The sequence below is a fragment of the Lepidochelys olivacea genome, assembly GCF_965140295.1.
Source record: "Lepidochelys olivacea isolate rLepOli2 genome assembly, chromosome: 9".
NCBI lineage: Eukaryota > Metazoa > Chordata > Testudines > Cheloniidae > Lepidochelys > Lepidochelys olivacea.
The window spans coordinates 64,696,648-64,724,619 of NC_140419.1; the positions used below are offsets into that span (position 1 = coordinate 64,696,648).

At 49.5% G+C, this 27,972-nt stretch overlaps 1 protein-coding gene across 1 annotated transcript in view; it reads left to right on the forward strand.

Annotated features, from left to right (window-relative positions):
- Positions 1-27,972, forward strand: part of FRMPD3 (FERM and PDZ domain containing 3) — a 153,314-nt gene that overhangs the window by 99,288 nt on the left and 26,054 nt on the right. Inside the window, exons 3-13 of the mRNA XM_084639524.1 lie at positions 5,930-6,084; positions 7,522-7,624; positions 8,834-8,879; positions 12,574-12,678; positions 15,050-15,157; positions 16,115-16,246; positions 18,063-18,182; positions 18,743-18,879; positions 20,881-21,007; positions 21,855-21,944; positions 24,001-24,180. Coding sequence (XP_084495650.1) covers positions 5,937-6,084; positions 7,522-7,624; positions 8,834-8,879; positions 12,574-12,678; positions 15,050-15,157; positions 16,115-16,246; positions 18,063-18,182; positions 18,743-18,879; positions 20,881-21,007; positions 21,855-21,944; positions 24,001-24,180 — 1,296 coding nt within the window. The 5' untranslated portion in view covers positions 5,930-5,936. The remainder of the gene's footprint in view (positions 1-5,929; positions 6,085-7,521; positions 7,625-8,833; positions 8,880-12,573; positions 12,679-15,049; positions 15,158-16,114; positions 16,247-18,062; positions 18,183-18,742; positions 18,880-20,880; positions 21,008-21,854; positions 21,945-24,000; positions 24,181-27,972) is intronic.

Below are 27,972 nucleotides of genomic sequence, written 5' to 3' on the forward strand. Positions count from 1 at the left end.
GTGCCTGTCCCTACTGTCTTCTCCTACATTATTGTTGAAGGATTATTAGCAGGGGGTCAATTTGGCATGGAGGTTCTGGCAGACCCTGTTTCCTTGCTGGTGAGATGTTACTGCTTCTGCAGAACTACTGGATTCAGTCATGCTGGTCCTTTATTATTAATTACACTTGTAGTTCTTCTGCTGCATCAAAGTCTTATCAGAGGAGAGGCAGCTTAAGACGCTGGGAAAGGCGTATGATTGTTAATATCCAGCGTTGCATGCATTTTATTCCCTTCTTCCATTTCATGGTGGCTGACTGACTGCATTACAGCTGAAATTAGGCCTTTTTTTAAACAAAATTGGGTTCTTTAATCTGAGTACTGCTAACTTGTTGAGCTGATGGTTTGCTGCCTGAGAATTGAAGGCAGTCTAAGACCAGCTCTCGTCTAAGACCAGCCCATCTGGGCACCATACAGCCCAAGGCCCCAGTCCAGAGCTCACCTCTGGACCAGAGATAGTGGTATTTGATCTGCGGTGGGAGCTCTGAATGAAAGGGGTGAGCCCAGGGCTCTCGGGGAACTGCAGCACCATTCTCAGTAGGAAGGAGGCTCTGAAGATGGCTCATAATAAGAATGATGATTAATAGGGGTCTGCCCGTTTCTAAGGCCCTTCGTTCAGGGCTCTTCAAGTGCATTACGGACATGGAGAGATTAACCCTCGTAGCATGCCGGTGCAGGAGGTCACATTTATTCCCATTGTACAGCTGGGGAACCGGAAGCTCAGTGAGCGATCTGAGATCCCGCAGGATGTCTGTGCAAAGCCAGGCAGAGTCCCCAGGTGGCCTCCCTCCTGGTCAGAGAGCCATGAGAACACGCTCTTTCTGGAATGGCAAGGAGGTACAGGAACAATCCTTGTCTAGGCCATGCTGCAGCCTGGAATCATTCCCTGCTTACAGATAGTTGTGTTACAGGACAAGCTTTCCCTGCCCAGTGGCCTGGTGCAGGGGTGCTGAATTCCAGCAGGCCCAGAGGCCAGTGGGTATTGGAGCATGGAGGAAGCTAGGGGAACACCCAGGAGAGGGATCCAGACTGTCATAGGGGGCCAGCTATTGGACTGGCGTTGAAACCAGCTGTCACCCCCCAGTGGTGGTAAAATGCTGAGAAGCTGCTGAGCCAGTCCTTCCACTCAGGTGATGCCAGCCAGTCCCTGTCCCCTGTGAACCTCCAGAAAGTCCGTCTCCAGGGCTGAGGCTGGCGCTGGACTGGGCGCCCCATCCAGGCGATTAGCAGTCTTGGATTTATAGCACCGGGGATTAGCATCTTAATGGATTTTACTGCAGCTCACATCTGCTGATAAAGGAGCCATGTGGTTCTAGCAGAGTGGGGGGATCCCAACGTTCATTTCTCATGTTTGTGGCAGGGACTGAGGTGTATTTTATCAGCACCACAGCTGTGCAAATCCTAGCTCGACTGCCAAAGCAAAACAGACAGAGGAGTTTTCTCATTATATTCCACCAGCTTAGAGAAAGTAAAGGTGCCCCCGTGCCTTTCCCTGCAGTTACGTCAAACAGCAGCCTCAGAAGAGCAGCGCACGGGGATAATGCACAAGGGGATGGTCCTGTGCTCAAAGCACAGTACTGGCAGCAAGGACTCCTGGGTCCTGTTGCTGGCTCTGCCATTGACTTGCTGTGTGAGCTAGGCGCTCGGTCTCTCTGTGCCTCGGTTTTGTTATCTGCAAAATGGGGACCTAACAGGCTAAACTCAGCCATGCTCCTGAAGGGCTTTGGTATCTTGGGGGTTGTATATTGCTGCCCAGCTGAGCACTGTGTCTGTCAGTCTCAGATGGCAGAGAGCTAGAGTGGGATTCATATGGTGGAGTGTAGAGTTGTCTGGGAAGGGGGGGAAGTGAGGAGGGCTCAGGCTACAGAAGCTTTCAGACATGCTGGCTAGGCTGGTAAATACAGTCCTCCCCCTGCCCCGGCCACACACACACACGCCGCCCAACAGCAGGAGTTTCTGTTGAGTCAGGCTGAGCGGGAGCTGCTGTGATGCTTTCAGTGAGCATTTCACCTGCCCATGTTTTGCTTTCGAATTGTCTTGCCTTTAAAATTGCTTGATTCTGTTTTAAATGCTCATGAGAGTAGCAAAGCTGATAACAAGCTACTGTAGAGGCAGGCACAGGGCTACCATAGAGCAAGCGGCTGTGCAAGCGTTCCCTCCACAGCTCTGTCCCTGTACTGCAAATCTGACCTGCAGCCCCTTCTGCTACTCTGTCCCACACCTGAGCCCTTCCACAGCTCTGTCAGTGCCCCTCAGGTCTGACCTGCAACCCACTGTTATTCCAGTCCTTGAACTCCACAGCTTTGTCAATGCCCCTCAGGCCTGACCTGTTGTATCCTTATCGTTCACCTGAGGGATGAAAAGCTAATGATTTGAAGCAATAATACCATGCCCAGCCCAACCATGCCCATCCCTTTCCCCCTCCCTGGCATGTTCCATATTGCTGCAAACCAGCTCAGCTGCTAGGAGCATGAAAGTATGGCAGACTCGGTTTGTGGAGTGACAGCTGGCTCATGCCAACGACCCTGCAGCTCTAGCCATATATTCAGCCCCTATATAACCCGCCCTCTTTGGAATAACTGCACACGAACAATGGGTATGCTGGCTTCTGGGCTTTTCCCAATAAAATTGGGGTGTGCTTCTTCAAGCAGCTGTTAGGTATGGAGACTATTTTATATGGGAGCCGTATTCAAGCCTGACGACTTCAGAGTAGTTACAGCTCCAGTGAATTTGGCCTATTTAGTCCAATCAGTGCTCTGGGGTGAGGAATGGTGCTCTCCCCGCTCCCAACCCCTGGCCTTTTTTCATTTTTTCTTTCTTTCCCTCTTTCTAAGGCTTCAGAACTCCGCCGGGAAGGCAGGAGAACTGATAGCAAAGTTGCAGAACACCCTCCCTTCTCTCTCCCTCCTCCTGGATGCTCTGCCTAGGAGAGTGCTGAGCATGTCACAGAGAGCTCACCTGCACGTATGCACGATGGCTCCATTTGCAGGGAAGGCCATGACCCATCCTCTGTTCAACAGTTTTCTTTATATGTTCTTATTTTTATCATGTGTGTCACTGTGTCCTACCAGGTTTCAGAGCAGCAGCCGTGTTAGTCTGTAACCGCAAAAAGAACAGGAGTCCTTGTGGCACCTTAGAGACTAACACATTTATTTGAGCATAAGAGGTGGGACTGAAGGGGCAGTGAGCCCTGGAATGGTTTGAAATCAATCAGTGGAAAAGGTTGAAAATCACTGATGTGGACAATAGCAACAGATTGCAATTGCGGCACCTATGCAGCATGATTGCTATTAACATAGTATCATAGACATAACATATAGCAGCTAATTGGTGTACACTTGGGTTTGCTATATACCAAGGTATCCACAGATATGGGCTGTAGGTGTTGGGGATCTAAAAGACCTACTAGCTCCCATCAGGACAGAGGCTTCTGGCCAAAGGGTCAGAGCTTTCTCAGCAAAGGGTAGCCAGCTGGTCAACATGCTACTACTGAAGATGAGCTGGAGTTGAGTCATTGTCTCATTCAGGGGATCCTAACTTAATCACGGAGACGCAGCGTAGCTCAGCAGCATTGCGCATGGAAGAGAACTACTGTGATGAATCCCGTCTGAGGAGGCAGCGTCAAACGAAGAGCTCAGTTCTGGTTTCAGCCATGCTGTGCTGTCACCCTTAGTTTTGTATCTGGTGTTGAAATATCAAAGTGCTGGAGGCCATTGGAAATGCAGATGGATTGGAGTCGATAGAGAACGTATCACATGCTAAACTTCTGAGAGAGAACAATTGACTTGTAGCCAAAAGGCCAGGAAGAATCTAGCAGACTAAATAGTCTGGACGGGAACACTCAACCAACAGCACAGAAGCAACACTCACCTTCAGACACTTGGAAACTATTTACCAAGGGTTGTGGTGGATTCTCCATCACTGGCAATTATTAAATCAAGACTGGATGTTTTTCTAGATCTACTCTGGGAATTATTGTGGGGTCGTTCTCTGGCCTGTGTTTTACAGGAGGTCAGACTAGATGGTCACAGTGGTCCCTTCTGGCCTTGGACCATCCTCTGTCTCCAATACAATTGTGCACCGAAGTCACCTTTTCATAGCAAGACACTCCAGCAATCAAGACACCAATGAGATTGTTATCATTTGCATTAGTGGTCTGGGAAGAATATAGATGTCATCACGTATTTGTTTTGTATCGTGGCATTCGCTTCAGGGGGCATGGTATTGAAAGTATGGCAGAAGGTGCAAACCATAGGGGATTAGGTCATGACACAAAATGGGACAGATGATGCAGAAATCAGTGCCCCAGGTCACATGGTGTGCAAAGGTCTGACTCCAGTGGGGTTAAGGTGGAAGGAGGGTGATGTGACTGTCAGACCCCCGTCATAAATATAAAGGGAAGGGTAACAACCTTTTTGTATGCAGTAACATCAAATCCCTCCTGGCCAGAGGTACAGAATCACTTACCTGTAAGGGGTTAATCAGTTCAATTAACCTAGTTGGCACCTGACCAGAAGGACCAACTGGGAAAGAAGATACTTTCAAATCTGGGTTGGGGCGGGGAAGGTTTTGTTTGTGCTTTTTGTTTTGTTCTGTCTCAGGACAAAGAGAGAGACTAAGCAGGTAACCCAGCTCCTACTGAAATGATACATCTAAACTTACAAAAATTGTAAGTAATAGCAAGGAAATGTGTTAGGTAATCTTTTGTTTTAGCTTGTGAATTTTCCCTATGCTGAGAGGGAGGTTTATTCATGTTTTTGTAACTTTGAAGTTGAGCCTAGAGGGGAATCCTCTGTGTTTTTAAATCTTTTTCTTACCCTGTAAAATACCTTCCATCTTGATTTTTACAGAGGTGCTTCTTTTACTTTTTCCTTTATCATAAAGTTCTTTTAAGAACCTGATTGATTTTAGTGTCCTAAACATAAAGGGTCTGGTCTGTACTTTTATTAAAGGCAATTGGTTGGTATATTATTCTCAAGCCTCCCCAGGAAAGGGGGTGAAGGGACTTGGGGGGATATTTTGGGGAAATGGGAACTCCAAGCGATCCTTTTCCTGAACCTTTATCCAAAGCACTTGGTGGTGGCAGCAATACCATCCAAGGACAAGGGAAGGATTTGTGCCTTGAGGAAGTTTTTAACCTAAGCTGGTAGAAATAAGCTTAAGGGGTCTTTCATGCGGGTCCCCACATCTGTACGCCAGAGTTCAGAGTAGGGAGGGAACCCTGGCACCCCCTTACATCACAGATCCATTCCTTGTGCATCTCTGAGTCCTTGTTGCTGACTGTGCAGACAAAGACAAGCACTGGCTCCCAGGAGCGCTGCAGAGCCTGTACAGCTCTGAAAGTTGGGGCTGGATGCCTCAGGTATCATCAACCAAATTGTCAGCTAAATTCCAGCAGCAGAATCCTAATTTCTGATGGTGATGTAGGAGGCAGGCAGAACAGAGCTGGCTGTTCAGATCCCAGGGAGGGATGGCGGCAGTTGCAGTTTGGGGGGTGGAAAACAAAACGTTTGGATGCATAAACTCAGCAAATCTGAGCGGGACACCAAGGAGAAAGGAGGCACTGCACTTCCAGCAGGCCTTCAGAGGTTCAAATTACAACCTTGATCCCCCTTGTTTCCTGGCTGGGGGCACCTAAGACGTGAAGCACACTCCCTCAGGAGGGAAGGCACAGCCCGCGTGGGGTTGCACTACGTCAGAGCTGCACTCCTGCAAGCAGCATGGCTCCTCTGCCTAGTGGAATGAGGTTGGTGGAGAATAAGCCTGGTTGAGGGAGGTCAGTATAACGACTTGGTGCCCTGTGGCCTTTTGGCTCCCAGCCCCCTGCCCTGTGTTGTCGCCAGGTTGTGTTTGGGATACAACTCTGTTACATGCCCTGTCTCCTTGTCCAGTCATGTGATGCAGGAGGAGAGCTGTGATGATATGGAATGTGGTCAGCTGCCTTCAGACGCTCTCCGACAGGTGAAAATCCAGCGTGACCCCCTCTACGGCTTTGGTTTCGTGGCCGGCAGCGAGAGGCCAGTGGTGGTGCGCTCGGTAACAGCAGGTAGGCACAGGCTATGTGCTTGGCTCACAGCCACCTGAGGGAAAGGGACTGTCCAGAGTGGAGCAGATCAAACAAGTGGGAAGCAAGGAATGGGCAAAGGAGTGGGAGCTGCTTGGCTGGCATGATACTGCCATCCTGCCTGGGGTATGGGCGCTGCAGGCTGGGAGCTGGGGGCTCGCACCCTGAGGCAGACACTGGAGTGCTGGGTGGGATGGGTGTGAGTGTTGTTGTTTTCTCGCCTGTTGCTGACAATGGGGTAGAGGCTGCGGGGAATTGACTGTTGAAGGCAGGGGCCTTCAGAGACACAGTCTGCGACAGACAGGATTGTGTCTGAGAGATCTTGGAAGTACAGCAACCACGTCCACTCCATGTCCTGCGCCCCACTGTGCCTTGCCCGTGGTGGAGAGAGGGCAGTGGGAGGAAGGGGGCCTCATGCTGCCTGTCAGCAGCCACAGGGTCCGCGGTAGCCAGGACCTGTGCAAGCCAGCCACAGCCCATGCTGGCTAACAGGGCGATCGAGAGGCTTTGAGCTGAGTGAGGAGGAGTGACGGAGAGCATCCACTGAGGGGAAAGAGCAGAACCCAGGAGGGGAGTACAAGAGGAAAGCGGAGAGCATCCACTGAGGGGAAAGAGCAGAACCCAGGAGGGGAGTACAAGAGGAAAGCAGAGAGCAGCTGGGGACATGGGGGGCACACAACATGCCACTTGTAAATGGGCACCGGCAGCGCCATGGTTACCTGCCCCTTGTCCAGACCCAGGGGCATTTTCTTCTCCAGGGCCCCTTCCAAGAGTCTCTGCTGTTGCTGAGTCAGGAGTTGCAAAGTCCCCTGCCATGCCCTACAGAAGCGTCTGGGCAGACTGCCATGGTGTGCAGCAGGGTTGCTGCCATTGCAAAGGGTTCTGGGGTAGGCTGGTGAAGGAAAGTGGCTACAGTAGAGCTGCAAGCAGGAACACTGGATGGGCTACACTGAGTGGGTTGGTGGAGGAAGGGAGGAAGAAGTAACTGGGGAAGACAGATCCCGTCTTTCTGGGGCACCAGTAGACATGTAGCCAGTTCCTCTGGCTGGGTTTCAGCCCAGCCTGTGACTGGGCCCCTGGCCTTCCCAACCCAGTTCTTTGAGAAGCTGGAACTGGCCCCTCTACGTGGCACTGGTTTCTCATTGAACAGCAGGAGCAGGCCGCATAGGAGGGTTATTAGATGAGTCACTGCCATTCATCCCAGTGGGAGCTGTGTGTGGGCCAGCTGAGCTGGGAACAGAGCCCCTTCACTGAGCTCTGAGAATGGCGGGGCCTGAGGCCTGCTCCTTTCGTTCCGGGCAGCACAGAGCCCCATTCCCCTGCTCACTTCCCCCCCACCCCCCCACCCCCCCGACTGAAACAGGGAATGCTCCGTGCTGCAGGCAGGGGCTCTAACACCTACTCTCCTCTCCATGGCAGGAGGCCCCTCTGAGGATAAACTCTTGGCAGGAGACCAGATTGTGGCCATAAATGATGAGGATGTGAGTGAAGCCTCCAGAGAGAGATTCATTGACCTGGTCAGGTAACAGACTTCTCCCCTACCTCATCCTGGGTGCCGGGGAAACGGCAGGCAGAAAGGGATGTTAGCACTTATGTCTCTCAAAGGGCTGGAGGGGGTGATCCCAGAACCGCTAGCCAAGAGACCTGATAACTGGCAGTATCTGGGCACTGCTGCAATGGAATATGCATGGCTGAGGCCTCAGGAGCCACGTTCAGGTACTGCAGTGATCAAATTGGCCCTGCTGGAGTCAGCTCTGGCTCTGCACTGCTGTGAGGAAGCTCACCCTGCCAGAGTCTGAGTTAGCACGGGTAGGGCAATGCTGTGAGGAAGCTCACCCCCACTGAAGGCTGGCACTGACAGGAAGTTTCTTTGATTAACCTTCATCCACACCACATGCTCGTCCACCTGAGTCATAACCCTTTCTGGCACCCGTCCAGCTCTGAGGGCTACGGAGCCACAGGAGTTTTATATAGATCAGAACACAAATGAGACTCAGTCCCCGCTGTGCATGAAGCTCACCCAGGGACCCCTCTCAGGAGTGGCCTGAGACCTGGAATGGGTCCCTGCATGCTCTGTGGAGAAGACCAAGACTGGAATATGAAAGGCAGAGAGCTGAAGGAGAGATGTGATTCAGGCTGGGGTGAGGGAGGGGAACTTGGCCCCTTCACCCTATCCCATTTCCCCACCAGCTTGCCTGTCCTCTCAGCTCTGGTGTCACAGCTGGGAAAGGACCCAGGTGCTAAGACGAGGCTCTTTATTTCAGCACTCCCTCTCTGGTTTGAGGGATCCCCAGTAATCCTCACTCATTTGAGCCCTGCCCAAACCCAGGAGCCACGCCTCAGACAATTATCCACCTGGGCTGTGTGTGATTGATTAGAGCAAGTCATACTGGGCTCTGGAATAGCTGTGATTCTCTAGTTAACACAGTCTATTCAATAATATCTCTATAGCAGAGTAAGAAACTACAGAGATCCAAACATCCCCAGCTGGCAGAGACATTTGCAGCATCTGTATGAGGCACTGCCAGCACACTTATTATGTGACGCATAAAGCTGCTCTAGGAGACCGAGACAATCTGAGCCGCTGGCTGGGGAGAGAGTTTGCTGTCTGAACTCTCAGCCAGGCTCTTCCAAGTGGTGTTTTCATCCCATCGTTTCCATATGCATCCTGTGTCCTGGAGCTGAGAGCAAACCTGTCCATTAACCTTCCCTCCTGTCCTTTCTCTTGTAGGAGTTCCAAGGACTTCATCATCCTGACTGTGCTGCAGACTCACCAGGTGAGATCCGGGAGCCCCATGCTCTTAGAACACAGGGGCCTCCAGCTCTGACAGGGAAGACACAGAATGCTTCAGGGCCAGGGAGATCTGAAATCCAGGCCTATGCAGATGCCCATTGAACTAAGAGGTGACCTAGACAACACATGGCTGCTCCGTCTAGGTCACGATGAGGCTTCTGAGAGAGAAGCGCAGTTTGTGGGGAGCCAGTGAGCACACAGGGTAAGAGCATTAGCGTTTCTCCTTTGGAGACTTGATTCCGTGTTCTGTGATGGCCCCAGATGAACACGCTCAGCCTTGTTCTCAACAAATGTTTGTCCAAATCCAAGAAGTTCATCATCCAATCTGGTCAGAGCAGCAGGATGTGCACGATAGAGACCCAGGAGAGGATACCAAGGGGTACTGCCAGCCAGAATGAATTGGCTGAGCGTGGGGAGCCCAGAACTGGCACAGCGGGGGTGGGCTCTGCAGGTCAGGATTGAGGGGCATTGGCTGGGCTGTAGGAGCCCAGGACTGGCACAGTGGGGGTGGGTAATGCAGGTCAGGGTTGAGGGGCATTGCACAACCCTCTGGGGAAGCTTATCCAACCCTGCTCACCCTCACCATTCCCGGCTTTCAGCACTATTACCTCTTCCATACTCACTGGAATTTATTACAGTTGGAGAAAATAATCCAGGAATATTCTCCAGGCTCCAACAGTCCATCTGAGGGTAAGGATCTCTTGGCTGTCTCTCCCTCTCCCATCTCCTTTGGCTAGTAAGGCTGTGAAACGCTCTCTCCATGAGAAGGAATAATAAAAATAAAAAAGTCCCTGGGACGACAGCAGTCCCCAGGCTGCCTGGTGTGTTTTATGGAGCCACTGGTGATACCAGAGGGAAGATATTTTACTCTTAACTCCTGGTGGGCTCTAACAGCAAATCCCAACCTGGTGGTTCCTTTGCCAGGGTGACAGTGCTGTATTTTCCTGTGTCTTGTCTGGACCTTCCCTGTGCCCTAGTGGTCCCTGAGGAGAGCAGGGGAAAGGGCCCTTCTTTTTAAAGCATTCTTCAAGTGGCTGGTCTCTGTCTGCCCTGAGTAGCTTGTAAGAGCACAGGAGGCACTTACATATTCCAGCACCGTATCTGAAGCCAAAACTCATTGCAGTTAGAAAGGATGGACCCATCCTACGGCCAGGCTACAGCTGCCTTGAATGGCGTTCAGGAGCGCTGAGCATTGGGGAGCACATAGCTACTGCAGGACCAGCCTCCACCAGCAGGAGTCACTGTAAGGGGATAGCACAGGAAGCCTGACTGGGGTGGGAGGAGAAGAGCCACCTTAAGTGGAAGCCTGTGGGAAAAGTGGTGCAGCGGTGCTGGGCGCCTTCCCAGGGTGGATAAAAATCGATGATTTTTTTTAAATTTAAAAATGGATTTTTTTAATTTAAATTGGATTTTTTAATTTAAATCAGATTTTTTTATTTTGCCATTTACATTATCACTTTTTCTTTTTAAAAATAAACCTGTTTAAAATGAAATCTGAATTTAACACAAATTATATTAAAAGCCTAAATTTATTATAATCTCTTAAAATATTTAAATAAAAAATGAATAAGCTGAATCCATGAGCCTCTGTCGAAAACTTTGAGTTGAAGGCTGTTTTTCTATATAAAGAAAGAATCGGGGGGAACATCTAACTTTTGAGATCAAGCTTTATAAATATGGCACAACAGCAGCATATTAAGGACTTGGTTTGTTTAATAAAAATAAATTTTATATACTGTTGTGTATTTAATCAAATTCTAGTTACCATTCTAATATAGCTTGAATCATGAGAAAAAATAGAATATAGTATATTGCTTATTTACTCTATCAGGCTAAAAATGTATAATAAGAATCTGAAAATATTAAGCTAGATAATTGCTTAAATAAATGTGTATAGTTATAGTGTATCCTTGTAGGTAGCAAAAAGATGTACCAAATCTAGTGTAAAGGCTCTATTTAGTTGTAAATCAACATGTTTAATGATTATATCAATGAATGAGAATGCACATTTCTTTGGAAATAACTGACGTGCAAATGGAAAAATTGATTAAAATAGATTATTTAAATTGAGGTTTTCTACGTGGTGATCTAAATCACCTTGATTTACATCAGTCCAACCTGTGCAGGCCGTTGCAATGCAAACTTCTGTCCCCTACCACTGACAGTTTGACTCCAGACCAGGAGAGACCACCAGTAAAGGCAACACGGATCAGTAGCACTCCAGGGCTTAGTCCAGCCTGAGAGCTGTGCCAATAACTGATTTTTATTTTATTTTTTTGCTTCACTGACTGTTCCAAAAAATCAGGGGGGGGGAAGTTTGGGATCAACCCAAAATGTTTGTTTTTTGGGTGGTTTTTTTTTTGAAATTTTCGACAAACTGAAAAGTTGAAAAAATATCCGTTTGGGTCTAAACTAAGCATTTGATTTCATTTTTTAGCTATTTTTAAACATTTGGGGTTTTTTTACAACATTGAAGTATGTTTCTAAATGAAAAGTGGTTAGAATAAAAAAACCGAAACATTGCAGTTTTTTCTGAATTTTTAGGGCTCAAACCCCCCCCCCCCCCGAACGAAACAATTTGGCAAAATGACCACAATTTTGTGAAATGTTTCAGTCAACCAAAATCTGCACTTTTTACAGGAAAAGGTTTTGGCAAACAATATTGCTGAGCTCTGGTCTGTGGCCTGTGTGCTAAGCCTGTGAGGTTTTAGTGCCACGGTGATGCTTGTGAGGATGCCACCTGACCACTAGGCACTGGAATGAGACCACCGGGCCATTTCACGTGGCCATCATTGGGCAATGCGATTCACTCACTAGCAGCCTGGACTGTATTCAGGAACCAGTGGATTAGAGGTGGAGAGCCACATCTGCAGCTGGTGTCAATCAGTGCAGTCTCACTGGCTTCAACAGAACTTCTCTGATACTCTGAACCAAAAGCTCCAACTCTCTTCCTCAATCAGTCTTCTCTGCTGCCACCCGGTGCTTGCAGACTCATACATTGCTTCTGCCAGTGCGCCTTTGCACCTCCCCTCCCCTCTCCACACAGGTTCCTGAGGGTTCTTTATCATCGGGCAGGTGGAAACTCAGTGGGTTGTGGTGGTGACCCCAGCTTGAGGAGGTGGATGGGATATAGACGCCCATCATGTTGTTAGTGCCTCCAGCTGGTAGTGGGAGTGCACTGCAGGCATGGATCCATGACTGCTAACATGTACCAGTGCTCCCATTCACTATGCTGTGTGCCTCACCTTGCTACCACCAGTGCCATAGACATGTCACACAGAGGTGAGGTTTGTGTCGGGTGGAGCAGCCCAAGGCATGCTAGCTGAGCTTTGATTTAGGCAGCCATTAGCAGGTCCTTGTCCCCACTCCCCCACATGCTCCGGAAACTGAGAATGAAGTTTATGGCTGTTTCCCTCCCTGTGGATTGTGCCCATCCCTGCCCCAGCACCAGGCCTACTCTCCCATGGGACTGGAGTGGTGGCGCTCCCTAAGGGGCCTGTCTCTCCAGCAGGGCATGTGAAAACATCAAGAATTTCTGCATATGTTCTGTTACTTAATGTTATCAATGCTTCTCTTCTGCCTCTCTCTTGCACCACCTCCAAGGAGAGTCTCTCTCTCCCCCTCCCCAAGCTCCAGCTGCAAGGACAGATGTTTAACACCCTGTGTTCTCTTTGCAGTCCCCAAAATCTGCTTTCATCAGTGCAGCCAAGAAAGCGAAACTGAGGTCCAATCCAGTGAAGGTCCGATTTTCAGAACAGGTCACGGTTGGTGAGACAGATCCAGTAAGTGCTGCTCCTTCTTTTTCTGCCGTTGCACTGATGTGGATATTTCTGGTGTCAGTCTGCTCCTCTGAAAGATGGCTCTTCCTGGGGTGATGCCTGAGAGACCTCGGCTAATCAGCTTGTAAGCAATGGACTGTGGTCCGTCTAACTTCACATATAGTGGACAAAGGGTTGTGATGTGTGTCGTGACAGAGGGATCTGTGAGTACAGGTAATAGGGCTGGCATGTGATCCACAGTGCTCTGCAGGAATCCGATCTAGTCGTAAGGTCCACCTGTGTCCCAGATAAGCTTTTTGTGAAGGACATGCAGCTGCTTTGTAGATCTCCATGAACGGGAAGGATAGACCAATATGTACATCTCATATGTATCCCTGATTGATTAGGCCACAAGTGAAGGGGCAGGGTGTCTGTCTCTCAGGGTAGCTTTGGTCCATGCCAGAGTGTGGCCTTGGAACTGCCCTGCGGCAGAGCAAAGCAGACTGGGAGGAGGCTCAGGGCAGTGAGTGCAAGGCTGTGGATCACTCCACTGATTCCCATCCCCCTCACACATGCATAGATTTACTGATTTCACTTGTGGATATCCCACACTGGGAAGCAGATAGTGACTCTCCCATTTGATGAATGTCAGGTTGTATTCATGTGTGTGCAGTGCAGATTACGGCATGCTGCCCTCTGACAGGATCCCAGAGCACCTGACTATCGCTCAGAGAGAAGCACTGAGTACATGGATTATTATTTAGGTACACTAACAGCCTGTTTAGCACCCTAAGGACCAGACAGCCCAAAGAGAGCAAGCACAGACACCAACATTCATGAGGAGGCCTACCGGGCAGGGTTAGCTGAGCTTCTCTTCTTTCTTTAGTTGTAGTAATGATTGGTGACAGCATTATACAGACATGGCCTAATGTTTGTAATGGGTTAATATTTGTTTAGTGGTGGGTAAGAGCATGTTTTGTTTTTTTCCTGCTTGTTTATATATTAGAAATATCATTAGTGTTAAGCCTGACCTTGTCTGGAGAACTCCTTCGAGGTCTCTGCCCTTATGTGGCAGAACAGCAGGTGTTTGAGATTTACCAGATCTTTCTTTCTAGGTGTTCATCAGGCATTTGAGTTAAACAGGTGTTAGCAAAAAATAACGAGATTTAAACAATCCATATCCCCATAGTCAGGTTTCACTTCTTGAGTATCTGCCAGTTCTCCAGTCATCCATAGAATCTCCCAGGGATCAAAAAAATGGACAGAAAAGATCTGATTTCTAATGTAAAGAGCGTGAAACTTTTTTTAACCTCGCAAGCCTCCTTCATAAGGAATCAAAAAAGGGCACAAACCCAGATTTCTTTCCCTTTTACATCCTAAAAACTTAAGTTGGTCCCGGGCCTGTTTAGTCCTATCAAGACAGGACACTTGAAAAGTGTGCTGTGCTTGCACAGAGAAGTCTAGCTCTGATCAGCTGAAGCACCCAGAACGTCTGTCCTCTGAGCCAGTCAAACAGCAGCAGATCTGTTAGGATATTTTCGTGGCGGAATGCTCATGGAAACGATGTAACCCAGATCAGGCATTTGGTGTCAGAGAAACTGAATCCTTGGCAGAGAAGGTTTCTGTGAGATCAGTGTCTCTTGCTTCTACCAGGAGGGTGTTTTTCAGAACATTATGTGGGGGTTGCCAGTTGACTTTAATGAAGAGTTGTGTGGTTTAAACCACAGTGCAAAGGGCTTTGAGACTGTGCCTGTGAATGGGGCCATTTTGCCTGGGTATTTCTGGGTAGCCATGAGAGACTGTAATGCCTTGATAATGTTTTATCCCAGTGACATCTCTTAATTGCAGAAAGATTTTGTTAAGCAGCACTAGTAAAAATAAATCTTAAAGCGCTTCTAGCAAATTCTATTTTTAAGCCAAATCAGTGAAGTAATTATCTAATTCAAACGTTGCTTGCTAAATAAAATCATCCTTCGCTGCACTGCCCGCATGGAGTGCGCATTTCAACAGATGGGTTCCTGTACGGCTTGAGATGGGCTGGGGGCTGAGATGGATCAAGGGAGATTCAGGTATGTGAATCCATCAGACAGCTCTGAAATTCTCAACCCTTGTGCTTTCTAAGAGCTCGACGCAGATGCTGTATTTTCAAGGGAAATTTGCCTTTTCTTAGTGCATAATTCTGAAGGAGCAGAGGCTCCAGTAACCAGTGTATCACTGACATTCTCTCTCTCTCTCTCTCTCTCTCTTTCATTTCATGGGCCTCCCCGTTCACTCCCTCTTTTTCCCCCATCTCCTGTTCCCGTACTCTTCATTTCAATGCCCCCTTTCTTTGCTGCATCCCTTCCCTGTTTCGCACCCATTGGGGATCCGCCCCTCCCCTGGCCCTGTTTGCCAGGAGATGTTGAAGAAGGAAGCTCTCCTCCTCATCCCCAATGTATTGAAGGTTTTCCTGGAGAACGGGCAGATCAAGTCTTTCACGTTTGATGGCCGAACAACCGTCAAGGTGCAAGCCCTCCTCTGATCCCACGGGCCTTTCCTTGGCTTCTGGGTTTCCCTTATCACATTCGCTCGTTCTGTTTCCCAGTCTCCTGTGGCCTTGCACAAAGCACTCTGCTGTCCATGCACTGGCCCCAGCTAATAAATAGCATGTTTCCCTCCCTGGGTGCTGTATTTTCCATGGTACAATTCTGCTCTTCTTCTGTGACTCCTTCTTCTCTCCCTCCCCCATTTCACCAGCCTCCGCCTTTATTCTGGGGCCCAGTGGTGAACCTGTTCCGGTCAACAGAAGATTTGCTGTTGAATCAGGCCATCGGCATGCACTGTGCTACACACCCTGTTGTGCTACCCTCATGGTCCCTGCTCTGGCACTAGCTATAGCTCATCAGAGCCAGGTCTGACATGCCTTGTACACAGCTGGCCTGGGGTGGGGGTACATTTGCAGCATGGAATGTGGATTATTATTAAGCCTGTAAAGCCCATTAACAATAACAGGCTGTTCTCCTAATTCCTAGCGCAGCCTGATTGGAAAGGCACATCCCTTCTGTTGTAACAGTACTGACCAGCCAGTGATTTACATCTGCTCATCTAATACTCTGCGTTCCCTCCTCCCACGGGTAGTCGACTATCCCGAGGTCTCTTTTACAAAGAGATGTCCCCTAACGCAATGAGGGATTGCTCCTTTAGTGTTGCCGTAAGGGAGGTTCCCTTAGTCTCCCTTTGAGCTAGGTGCAGAGTAATACATTGCTATTGAACAGGCCACGGTCTGTGTAGCTAGTAGCTCTCAGATAATGCTCTCCCAGGGTGTAACCTATGGAAAGTAACATGGAGCTGAGCTGCATAATAACAGCGCCCTGTTATACCCAGAACAGCAGCTCTTGCACCTCCTGCAAACATGCATACAGACGTTACCAGATGAGCCCATGTAACCCTGCCTGTGTCTCTCTCTGGGTTACATTGCCAGGACGTGATGGTGACGCTACAGGATCGCCTTTCCCTGAGATACATCGAGCATTTTGCCCTGGTCCTGGAGTATTCCAGCCCAGAGCAGAGCCACAAGTTCCTCCTTCTCCAGGACAAGCAGCCCCTGGCCCACGTAAGCTTCTGAGCTGCATGGCTGGACACCTGCCACCAGGCTGAGCATTGTATTTGCAGCAGCAGGTCTGGCTCCATAAGGGCGGGGGGTGGGGAGGTTTCCACCTAGGAGGAAGGAGCTCAGGCCTAGGCTGAAGGTGTAAGATGGAATCAGTTTGGTGCCATCAGTCGCTGGAAAGGGTCCCAGAGGATCAGTTCTGCTTGGGGGAGTCAGTGCTCTGGGGAGGCCCTGTTGGAGCTGCCCAGGGAGAGGAACAATTGGTGATCTATCTGTTATATACTCTCCCATGGCAATGTGGAGATTGTTTTTGCCCCCAAGACTGGGAGGGTTGGGAGGCCAGTGTTAACTAACATCCCCGGCAGAGGATTGGAGAGCTAGGCAGCTGCCTTCACACGTGGCCAGGAGATGAATCCAGGACTGCTGGTTATAACTGCCAGGCATGGTTCCTTACAGTGTTAGACCTAAACAAGTGATGTGCTTTAATTCTGCCCCGGAGGGATGAGCTTCTGCTGGGGCGAGAGGGGAATCCAGTCTGCAGGTCCATCCAGCCTGGGGTCCCCGGGCTTTTCCCCCCACCTCCCCAGTGGGTTTCACCCCTGTCCTGGGGGCTCACTGGACCTGGGGTGAAGAGCATTCAGACTCGCAGTTGTACTTTCTGGTTAGCTGATGCAATGGAGACTCTTTTAGTGCCACGTGGAGCAAAGAAAGGTTTCCACTGGCAGCTCCTTAGCTATCATAGAATCATAGAATATCAGGGTTGGAAGGGACCCCAGAAGGTCATCTAGTCCAACCCCCTGCTCAAAGCAGGACCAATTCCCAGTTAAATCATCCCAGCCAGGGCTTTGTCAGGCTCCCACTGGCACTTCAGCAGGCACTGGAATCAGTAAGACAGGGGAAAGGGGCTGACTGAGTGGCCTGTGGGGCTGCCCAGTTGCATGGGAGACTCAGGCTTGATACTTGGACTGGGTGAGGTTGGGAAAGGTGTGGAAGGAAGCAGTGTCCTTAGCCCCATGATAGGGAGGGTATGCCTCACGTTGTTCTGCAGCGCCCTCTCTGGCCAACTGAGGGGCAGTTCTGATGGCTTGCAAGGAGAGCCCGACCCGTTTCTCCTTGGCAAAAGGCAGGGGCTTCAAGGACAGCTTTAGTAAGAGTAATAATAATTCGGGCTGCTGCACGAACACTGGCTTCGTGTAACCGGGAATCCTCAGTGTCCCTCTGGGACACCCCCACACGGGAGAGGATTAAGAGATGGCAAGCCACATTTCCAAAGGGCTTTCCATTTTAGCTCCAATTTTGCATGCACAAATCCTCGATTGTAGACCTCTAACTGCCTGGTTTGTGGGTGCAGTCAGGTAGCAGGAGGTCTGAATGTTAGTACCTGCATCTGCACCTGTCTGGTCTAATCGGATCTGATCTATGGTGTTGATATGACCTTGGTCTATAAGTGCCTGCAAAACTGGGCTTGTAATGCCTCTATAACTCTGCTAGAGCCCCATGGCTTCTTGCGGGAATGGCCCTGAATCCTGTCAGCTCCTCTCAGTGAGGCTGCCTGACCACCCTGGCAGAGATGGGCTGAGCTGTGAAGTTCCAATCCAGCTCTGAATTCCCCTAGAGTTTGGTGCATTGTGCCCCAGTGTATCAGTTTGGGCTGATCTCGATTTTCAGGGTGGGTAAAGCAGGCAGGGAACGGCAGGGAAAGGGGGCTGTGAAATGCATGGGTTGCAGAGCTGGATAAAGGACTGCTTCCCTCTCTGCTGCCTTACGACATGAACTCTTGCTTCCTGCCTCACCTGCTCTTGTTCGCCCCCTGGGACAGGTGGTGCAGAGGACACATTATCAGGGGATGCGATGCCTCTTTCGTGTGAGCTTCTTCCCCAAAGATCCGGTGGAGCTGCTACATCGAGACCCAGCAGCGTTTGAGTACCTGTACATCCAGGTGGGGGGAAGCACAGACAGAAGGTCAGACCCGTGGCCGATAGACATACAGCCTCATTGCTGTTCTCCGGCTCACTTCAGGCCCAGCATTACCCAACATGCTTTGCATTGCCCCGCCGGTGCCACTCAGAACTCCGGCAGTGTGAGCTTCCTGCTGGCAGCGCCTGTGAGCTTCTTGCCAGCTGTGTCCTGACAGTGACACTCAGAACACTGGCACTGTGAGCTTCCTGCCAGGAGTGCCCTGCCAGTGCCAGCAGTGCCCTGCCAGCAGTAAATCTGTTTCCGGGTGGCTTTAATGTTGTGTTCCTCCCCTGTGTTTGGTGGAGATGTCAGATACTATGAAGGCTGGCAGATCAGCTGAGGTGGCAGATGGTAGAAGGAGAAGCCAACCAGTCCGTTGCTGTCTGCAGAGCAGCCGGCCTGTGCCTGGCAGCTCGGTGTGCTGCCTTCCCAAGGCAGAACTGTCTGGCAGCAGGACTGGGATGCTCAGGTGTTGTGTTTATGAAGCGGCCAAGGGGCAAGCCCCAGTTTGATTCTGAGCAGTCTCCTCTCTTATCCCAGAGCCGCAACGATGTGATCAGGGAGCGCTTTGGGATGGACCCCAAGCCAGAGACGCTGCTGGGTTTGGCTGCCCTCCACATCTACATCACCGTCTCTGCCACCCGGCCTGCACAGAAGGTGTCCCTCAAAACTGTGGAGTGAGTCCTACTCTCCTAATCCCCCCTTCCCAGCCCTGCCCCGATTCCCCAGCCACGTGTCATTACCTGGCCAGGGCTCCCCCCTTGTCACTGGGACTCTGCAGGTGAATGTTTCAGGGTGAGGAGATGTAGGGTGAAGCTGGAACGCAGGTCAGAATCAGCTGATGGGAAGAGTTTGGCAGCAGGCCCAGCACAACGCTGTTAATGGGACACACAGAACATTTGCAAAGAGATGCCTGAAACCATCAAGGGTCTGCTTTCATTACAAACGCCAGACCCAGCACAGGCTGGTGGGGAAGTTTGATGTGAACCTGGGGCCATTTCCTGATTTACAGCTTGGTGTCCAAAGCAGGCAGACCTGATGGGGCTGTATAATTCCAGCATACAATGGTAGCGATGCTTTGCATTTCCCTATCCTGGGCCATCTGAGGCTCCCAGATTATGTTTCAATCAATAATGAATTAACCTTCACAGTCCTGCCCTGCCCATCCTATGAGGTAGGTAGGTATTATCCCCTTTTCACATATGGAGAAATTGAGGCATACAAGGGTTAAGAGACCTGGACAAGGCCATAAAGTGAGTCAGTGTCAGAGCCAGAAGTAGACCAAACATCTCCTGAGTCCTGGTTCCCAGCTCTAATCACTAGAGAATCCTTTCTTGCTAGCTGAAACTGAGTTCTGAGTGTGGCTTTGAAATCAGGGTTGGTTCAACCCCCAAGGATACAGCACTCTTTGAAGGGAGACCAAAGAGACCGTTCTTTTAGCCCTAGCAGACCAAAACGGCCAAGGTTCAGCCTTCTCCACTGCTTGTGGTGCCTTGTAGATGCTTAGCAATGGCTTTGGCTCCCTCTGTTGGCAAGAGGGTGCTTCAGTGTCCCAGCACCTGTTTCCAGCTCCCGTCTGCCTCTCCACTCCCATCCTTTGCACCCTGCCAGTCAGCTCCCTGAGATCCTGCCAAATATGGCCAGAAGGATGGAGCTGCAGCACAACTGGCAATGCCTGCAGATTGCGTGGATGGGAGGAGAGTGTAAGCTGTGTGCTCAGCAGTTCAGAATCATCTTTGCCATGGTCCGGGGTCGATAGTCAACCTGCAAAATGTTCCCCTTCCTCCTGTGCGGTAGATTGCAGGGCAGAATGTGTGCCATCCCATATGAGCAGGGGAGGAATAATCCAGCCATCATCCTGGACATGCACTAGGCAGCCAATCCTTGGCAGACTGAGGTTTCTCATCTCAGCAGTAAGAACCCATTCCTCCTGAGCCCAAAACTCCAGCCCACCTGATGCAGCCTGAAGTGAAGCGTATGAGCTACCAAAGTCTGTGCTAACGTCACACCGGGAGAGGGGCCCTGATTGGGAGCCATGTGGGGCAGAGACCTTGTCTGTAAAGCACCTACAGATAAGAAATAATACACAATTGTAATAATGGTAGACGGGAAAGAACTCCTCCTGTCTCTCCAGTCACTTGGAATAAGGATAAGCTCTGGATTTGTTTGCCTCTCTGGAGTGAACTTGAGGTACTTACTGGTTTGGAAGCAAAAATGATGTAGTGAAGTGAGGGACCAACGCTTACTTGGTTATAAATGTGGCTGGGTCTTTATAAACCAGCAGTAGTGTTAGAAACTGGGGTCCAAATTCAGACCTGATGTCACTGGGTGAGACTCCATTGACTTCAGAATAGTTACACCCATTGACACCAGGGCTGAATTTGGCCCCATATTTGTATCTTGTAGTGAAACTCTGCCTTGCTTCCCATCCCCATCCCTTACACCAGAACTCCCCAGCGGTAGGATCTGCATCTGACCACTTCCTGCTAAGATAGCCAGAGGACTTAGAGGAAGCCCACTGCTGTCTCAGAGCTGCTCCCCACCCACACACACATGCCCTCAGGTTCTCGCCATGTGTCTTGTTCTCCTCCTTCCCCTCCATTCTCTGTCACCTTCTCCTCTCCCTTCTGAGCTCCTGCCGGTCTCTCTCTTCTCTTCTAAGTCATTTCTGCTTGCAGGAAGGAATGGGGGCTGGAGCCGTTTCTGCCTCCTTCACTTCTGCAGCTCATCAAAGAGAAGAGCCTTCGGAAATCTCTCTCTCAGCAGCTGAAGGCCCATCAGAACCAGCCGCCCAGTGGCACCAAGGTAAGCAGAAGCCAGCGTAGCCCCACCATGGGTTCTGGGTGAGGAGTGCTGCAGCTGGTATGTGCCAGCAGGAGCTTTTATGTTTTCACTTGCTATTAGTGTGCATGGCTAGCCAGGGATTTGTGTTATTGTACGCAATTGATGTTTAAGTCCATTACAGTGTGTTGTAAATCCCTGGGGGTGACAGCCCACTAGCCTGCTCTCTGTCATGAATCCATTTGCCAGGGTGATCTGGATTTCACAGTAGTAAATTGTGGTGGAGCACAGTCAGTTCAGATAAACTAAGAACCAACCTGAAACTTGGCCAAAAAGTCACCAGTTTAGTAAACTTGGCTTTAGGTTTATTTTCCGATTTTGTGCTTCAGGGCATCAAGAGTCAGATGTGTGGCGGGAGACGGGCCTGTCTGCCCATCCAACCCCTGCCACTGCTGGAGTTCCTGTGAGGGAGGCCATTTCTCACGGGAACTGCAGATCCCAGAGGGACACATCTTCCTCTAAGGGTTTACAGAAGTACCTGCATGTCTGAATGGACAGTCTCCTTCTCTGGGCCAATAAACTTTTAGACGTTTGCCTGCCCCGCTGCAAAATAAAATATCTGTTTCCAACAACAGCAGCTACTTGCCTTCAGTTGTTAAGGGAGCACAGCTGCCATCTCCACATCACCTGGGGATGTCTCCATGTCATGAATCATTTGAGGCACAATGGCAAATTCTAAACCGCCAAAAACTGTGCACCAAGCACTCCCCAAGCTTCTGAAGAGGACCTTCCTTGACTCCTCCTTCGGGATCCTCCTTAGCTTTTTCAGTCTCTTGAGTCTTTGCCTTGTTACACTGATGTATTTCCTCAGGTTTCAACAACCCAGGCAAAGCTCCAGTATCTGCGGATCTTGAATGAGCTTCCGACCTTTGCAGGAGTCCTCTTCAACACAGTGGGACTGGTATGGTAATTCCAGCACGATACAGAGTAGACCATCCTCATAATTTTGCGTGGGTCTTCATGGGTTCTGAGGGTGCCGCATAATTGGCAGCTGGCCTTTGGCATGCACACACACACACATGCACAAATGTGCACAAGTGTCCATGATCTCCAAATAAATGACAGGACATTTCCCAAGGTCTCTCAGATTCTAATGAACTCCCCCGGTATGAGATCACAATACTAGTCTGCCCATAAAACCTTCAGAGTCTCCACTGACTACAGGCCAGATCTTCAGCTGGTATGAATTGTTGAAGTCAGTGAATCAGTGCCAGTTTATACCAGATGAGTATACCAGACCTTTGTGTCTGTAGTTGTTTAATTAGATGATCTTCTACCCAATTAATTTTAAAGGGCCTCAGCCGTGCTCTTAAATTCCAGCTCCACTATAGAAATTCTGTTTGCAGCTGTAAAAGTTTAATGGCTGTCCTGTCGTTGGCCCGTGGACATCTCATCTTTCCCTCCCCCTCCATGAGTGTCTGTGAGGCCTGGAAGCATGTGAAGGGATCCTTGATCGAGGACTGAGTCCCGGGAGACGTTCCCTGTTCTGTCTTTGTGATGCATAGATCTTACAGCCTTGAAATTTCTGTGATTAGCAATCCCAGCCTGCCCACTGCTCTGCAGTGTCTCAGAAGCTGTTACACTGATATAATCTCCCTGGGCAGAGTACACTCCTTACTCTACTCGTCATCCCCATTAAAATCATCCTCATCAACACAGACTCATTTTGTCCACTGCAGGATGAAGGCCATGCAGCCAAACCATGAGCACATAGGACCTGCCATGAGCACATGGCCATGTGCTCATAGGACCTGGCTCATCTCCATGTCTAGTGGCCCTTGTGCCACCTTCCATCCATGGCTCTCCATTCTGTTGTAAGTTTCATCCATCTGCTATCGTTCCTTCCTTCCACACAGACTGTCCCCGCTTTCACAACATCCTCTTACCTTGCTTCCTTCCCCATTGGTTTGGTCTCCTGCAGCATGTTTTTTACTTGCTGCTTCATAATTATGTAAAAACTCCAAAGTGCCTATCCCAACAGCTCCAAGCATTCCATAAAAAAAGATCCAGACTATATTAAGCACAGTGTGGTTGAGGGATTAGAGCAGGGGAGTGGGAGTCAGGTCTCCTGCATCCCATTCCTGGGTTCTGACACTGACTTGCTGCGTATCCTTGGGCAAGTTGCATCTCTCCGAGCCTCAGTTTCCTCAAATGTAAAATGAAGGTAGGGATACTGACCTAGCATGTCCAGGAGGGGCCCAGAGAGTTAATGCTCATAAAGCACTTTGACATGCTCAGATGAAAGGCTCAATGGAGGTGCAATATATGCATTAGGGCAATAATAATATAATCTTTATCTTTATTTTCCTGTGTGTGTTTGTCCAACCCGTAGCTTTCCCTTCACGTTCCAGTTTAGCACCCTGTGTCCTGGCTGGAAGGGCCATCTCAATACTGATTGCCATTGTTAATCAGAGATCAGCTTCTTATTTTCCTTTATTGTTCCATAAAATTCCTCCCCAACCCCTCTCGCCCTCCTCCCCTTCCACCGGCCTCCTCTTCCTCCTCCTCAGAGGTGATTTAAAACCAGCCGTCTTTGTAACATGCTTTTACTTTTCTGTAGCTCGACAACAGGCCTGAATATTTCATGCAGACAATCAATTCTGCTATTTATTTTTAAGTAGTCTTGGCAACCTGCATGCTGTTCCGAGGTGCCGTTCCCAACACTGCGGAAAAGGGATTAAACTGTTGGCAAGCTCCAGGTGTGTTCTCAGCATTGGCTGCCCCCCCCCCCCCCGCTCTGCACTAAGTGTCTCTGGTGCTGTGACCCCTCCCCCCAGCCCAGATCCAGGGTGGACTTCAGCCAGTCGAGTAAATAACGTCTTGACTACAGGCTTGGCTCTGTGTAAGGAACGGGGCTCAGCTGGGGTTGGGCAGGCAGCCTTTTCACGTTCAGACACATGGCATTTTTTAACACGTCTGTCTCTCTTTCAATTCGGCTGGGGTGGCCGCCCTCTCAGGACGAGAAACAGCCGGCCACCATGCTCCTGGTGGGCCCCCGCCATGGTATCAGCCATGTCATCGACCTGAAGACCAACCTCACCACGGTGTTGTCAGAGTTCAGCAAGGTCAGCAAGATCCAGCTGTTCAGGGAAAACCAGGGTGTGGCACGAGTGGAGACCAGCATCCTGGATGCCAAGGTAGGCACAAGTTCCTCCCATGGCAGGTGCAGAAAGAGTCGTGGTCTTCAGCTGGGAGACGGGCTAGCAGGGAGGTTCACGAGGAGGCTCAGAGGCTGTGGGTCAGGGTTCCTCTGAGGACTTGTCTTCAGATGGCATTTAGGGCACGAGTGCAGATGTGTTGGTTGGTCTCATCATTAATGTCTCCTGGACACTTGTCCACTGGAGAAGTGGGGTGGCCAAGTAGAGAGTGCACTGGACTGGGAGTCAGGAGACCTGGGTTCTAGTCCTGTCTCTGCCTTTGGCCTGCTGGGTGACCTTGGGCTAGTCACTGTTTCCCCTGCGTCTGTCTTGTCCACTTAGCGTGTAAGCTGCCTTGGGTAGGGAGTGGCTCGCTATGCGTTTGTACAGCGTCTGGAGCAATGGAGCTCTGGTCTTGGTCGGGGTTCCTAAGTGCTACTGTGATAGTGTATGCTTTGACCAGATGAGGGGTTGCAGGTTGGGACTGAGATACATTTAGTGAGCTGCGTGGAGATTTAGGATATGAGTAGCAGGGAATTCTGTCCTGCCACCAGATCAGGGACAGACAGGGATGACAAATGGATGCATCCTGGGTGGGTCATACCCCCTCTGGCAGGTACCTGAGGGGTCTGTCTCTTCCTTACACATCAGCAACACTGGAATAGCTTGGCATGTCAGTACAGCCCCATCGAATTGAACCGAAGAAGTGTCAGTCAGGACTGGAGAGCATTGACAGTGCTGTTTGAGGGCCCAGTGGGAGCAGCAGGGGTGCTGCAATCGAGACTGAGGCAAACTGGCAGGAGCTGGCACTGCTTTAGCCCACACTGAACCCCGGCTGTCAGCCCCTCTCCTCCGCAGGCAGCCATGCTCTTTAAGAAAGGCTGTAGGAAGGAACGGCTTTGAGAACATCACCTCCCAGGCCTACCGGCCTCTGTTGGCTTTGCCAGCTTCTCCAGCCTGGCAACTGCAAAGACAGGTGATCTCCACAGAATCCTAGGGGCTGGATGCAGAAGAGACCCATCTCTTTGCCAGTGCATGATGACTGTTTCCATTTAGTAGGGGTGTGTCCCATCATGGTGCAGAGTCGCAAGTGCTGGGATCTTCATCATCCCCTGGAAGACGCTTCTCCAGGAACTCACTGTCAGGAAGTGTTCTGGATACTCAGCCAAAGGTTCCCTTTCTTAATATCAGCCCATGACTGAGTCTCTCCTCCCTGCCCCCATGTACTGTTCAAAGCAGATGGTCTGTCTCCTTGGTGTGAAAACCCTGCTGAGATCTGTGGACTGTGAGCATGTCATCCCTCTTCAGTTGCCACTCAGCCAGGCTGCAGCTCTTTTAATCTCTCCCCATCCGTCTGCCACTGTCCCCGATCATTCCTCTAGCAGCCCTCTTATCTGCCTCTAAATTGTCACAATCCTTCTGGTAACAGGGAACCCAGAACTGAAGCAATATTCCAGCCCTACAGCCATAGAGAGAGTAGGATTGTTACCTCCCTGCTGTGGGATGAGAGACCTCTGTGTATGCAGCCCGAATCTGCATTGGCATTGCTTGCTGCTGAATTACATTGCAAGTTCACGTCTCACTTGCTGTCCACAGATACCTCTAAATTCCTGCCAATGTCTCCGTGAAAGGGAAGCAAGTGTATCTCTGGTTCACATCATTCCATCCCCACTAGATGCATTAGCTTGAGGTTTTTCAAACTGAATCTCATGCTGTTATTTTTTTGTCCTTGTTTCTAAACCTCCAGGTGTCTTCGTATGAATGCTCTCTCCACAGAGGTGTTCACAAATGCACTATTTGGAATCATCTCCCAAATCCCTCAATGTGCTGCTTATTCCCTCTTCTAGGTCAACATATTAAATATAGACCAAATGTAACACCAATCCCTGGGTCGCTCAGCTCAAAACTTGCCCCCTGGATACTCAATGCTTTGCTCTTTACCATAACCTCGTCTTTCTGGTCCTTCAGCCAGATTGCAGCTCACATACCCGTGTCCGTAATCCAAGTAGTCTGAATTAATTGAGGAGTGAGATTTTATAGGACACTGTATCAAATGTTTGCCTAAATTACAAGTAGTTCCCATCCTCTGCTTTCCTGTCCTCTACGAATTCTGTAACTGTATCACAAAAGCAATCAAGTGTATCTGGCCCGATGTGCTCTTTTTCTTTACAGACCTGTGCAGTTTATTGCGCGTGGTTCCACTGTAGTACCAGGTTGCTTATTTGTTCTATTCATTTACATATGAATAGCTTTACAGGCTCGTAATCTCTCGGATCACTCTCTTTTCCTTTCCGGAAATTCAATATGAGGTTTGCTTTTTGCCAGTCTTCTGATACTTCCTAGGTTTTCCCACAACTTTTCAAAATTCATTGTCGGTGAGATGGTTTGTGTGCTGATTCCTTTAAGGCCTGATCCAGTACTCATTTTCCTTTGTGGAGATGCTCCCATTGACTTCCGTGGACATTGGATACCCTAGCATTCATGTCATCCAGATTAGCCGATTGATATCAGGACAGATTTTCCAAGTGTTCCCTCATCTGGTCTTTATCGGTAATTGTTGTTTTAACAAGGACTCCTGGTTTCCATGTTTTTCCATCTTCTTTTCTTTATTTTTCTTCTTAAGGAAAACATCCAACCAAAGCAGTTCAGGTTTTCAGCTATTTTTGAGCCCTGCTTAATTTCATTCCCTCTCTCAGTTATGAATGAGTCTGTTTGAGAGGCAGTGAGCCAATGAATATCCCAAGCTACTTAATATCTCTGTGTCTCTGTTCCCATTCCCACCCTTTCTCTGCCTTGTCTAGTCAGCCTCTAAGCTCTTTGGGCCGGGACTGTCTCTTGCAATGCCTCTGAACACCACCTAGCACGATGGAGCTCTGATCTCAGTTAGGGAGGCTGGGCATTACCGAGTAATGCAAAAAATAAATAACAGAGTTTATTTTCCCCTTGATATTTATAAAAGCTCCTCTGAGCCCTTTGCCCCTTTCGCACTGAGTCACCAGTTTTATTGATGTGTTGATCCTTCCTCTGTGAACAGTAACTGAACTCTATGTGTCTTTCTGTGGTTTCCTCCCCACCTCTGGGTCAGGTTCTTCTAACCTCAGATCTCCCAGCAGCCCTTTTCTTGCATCTTGTATATGTAGAGCCAGTCTAGTCTGTGGAGCTGGAATTATGATGGGTTTGTTTGGGATTCCCCAACTGCCTTCTCTGCTGGTGGATTTTAATATCTCCTCCCACAGCCTTGGTAATTCTTGACAATCTGCCCTCCTGAAGTTAGACACCCTTGTGCTGCTGCCCTGGGTGATCGCATTGCTTACTCTGCTGAATTCAAGTAGTACATGGTGACTGGTTCCAAGCTTCCTTTTCATTCTCTCTGCTCCTGTTTCTTAGGAAGTAGCTGATCCATGATGACTTCCCCTTTCCTTGGAGTTTCTACTTTAGCATCCACCTATATAACCCAGGAGCTTCTTTGATGAAGCCTGTTTGGCTGTAGTTGTTGTTCAGCAGGTGTCTGAGCAGTTAAAATCCCCGGTAAATACAGCATTCTGTGGTTTGGAGTCCCCCACAGGTTGGTTCTTGCTCTTGTCCAGTCCTGGTAGTCTGTAGCAGATGCCACCTGTCATGCCACCTCCTTGATCTTCCATCCTCTGGATTCTTACCAAAATAATTCCACCACCACACTCTCCATTGTCTAGTTATGTCTCGCCACGGTTGCAAATACTGGTGAAGAGGTAGTGGAAGGAGGTAGGTAGGAACCTAATCTCCATCATGAATAACCCTTCTGGTTCTTCCTTG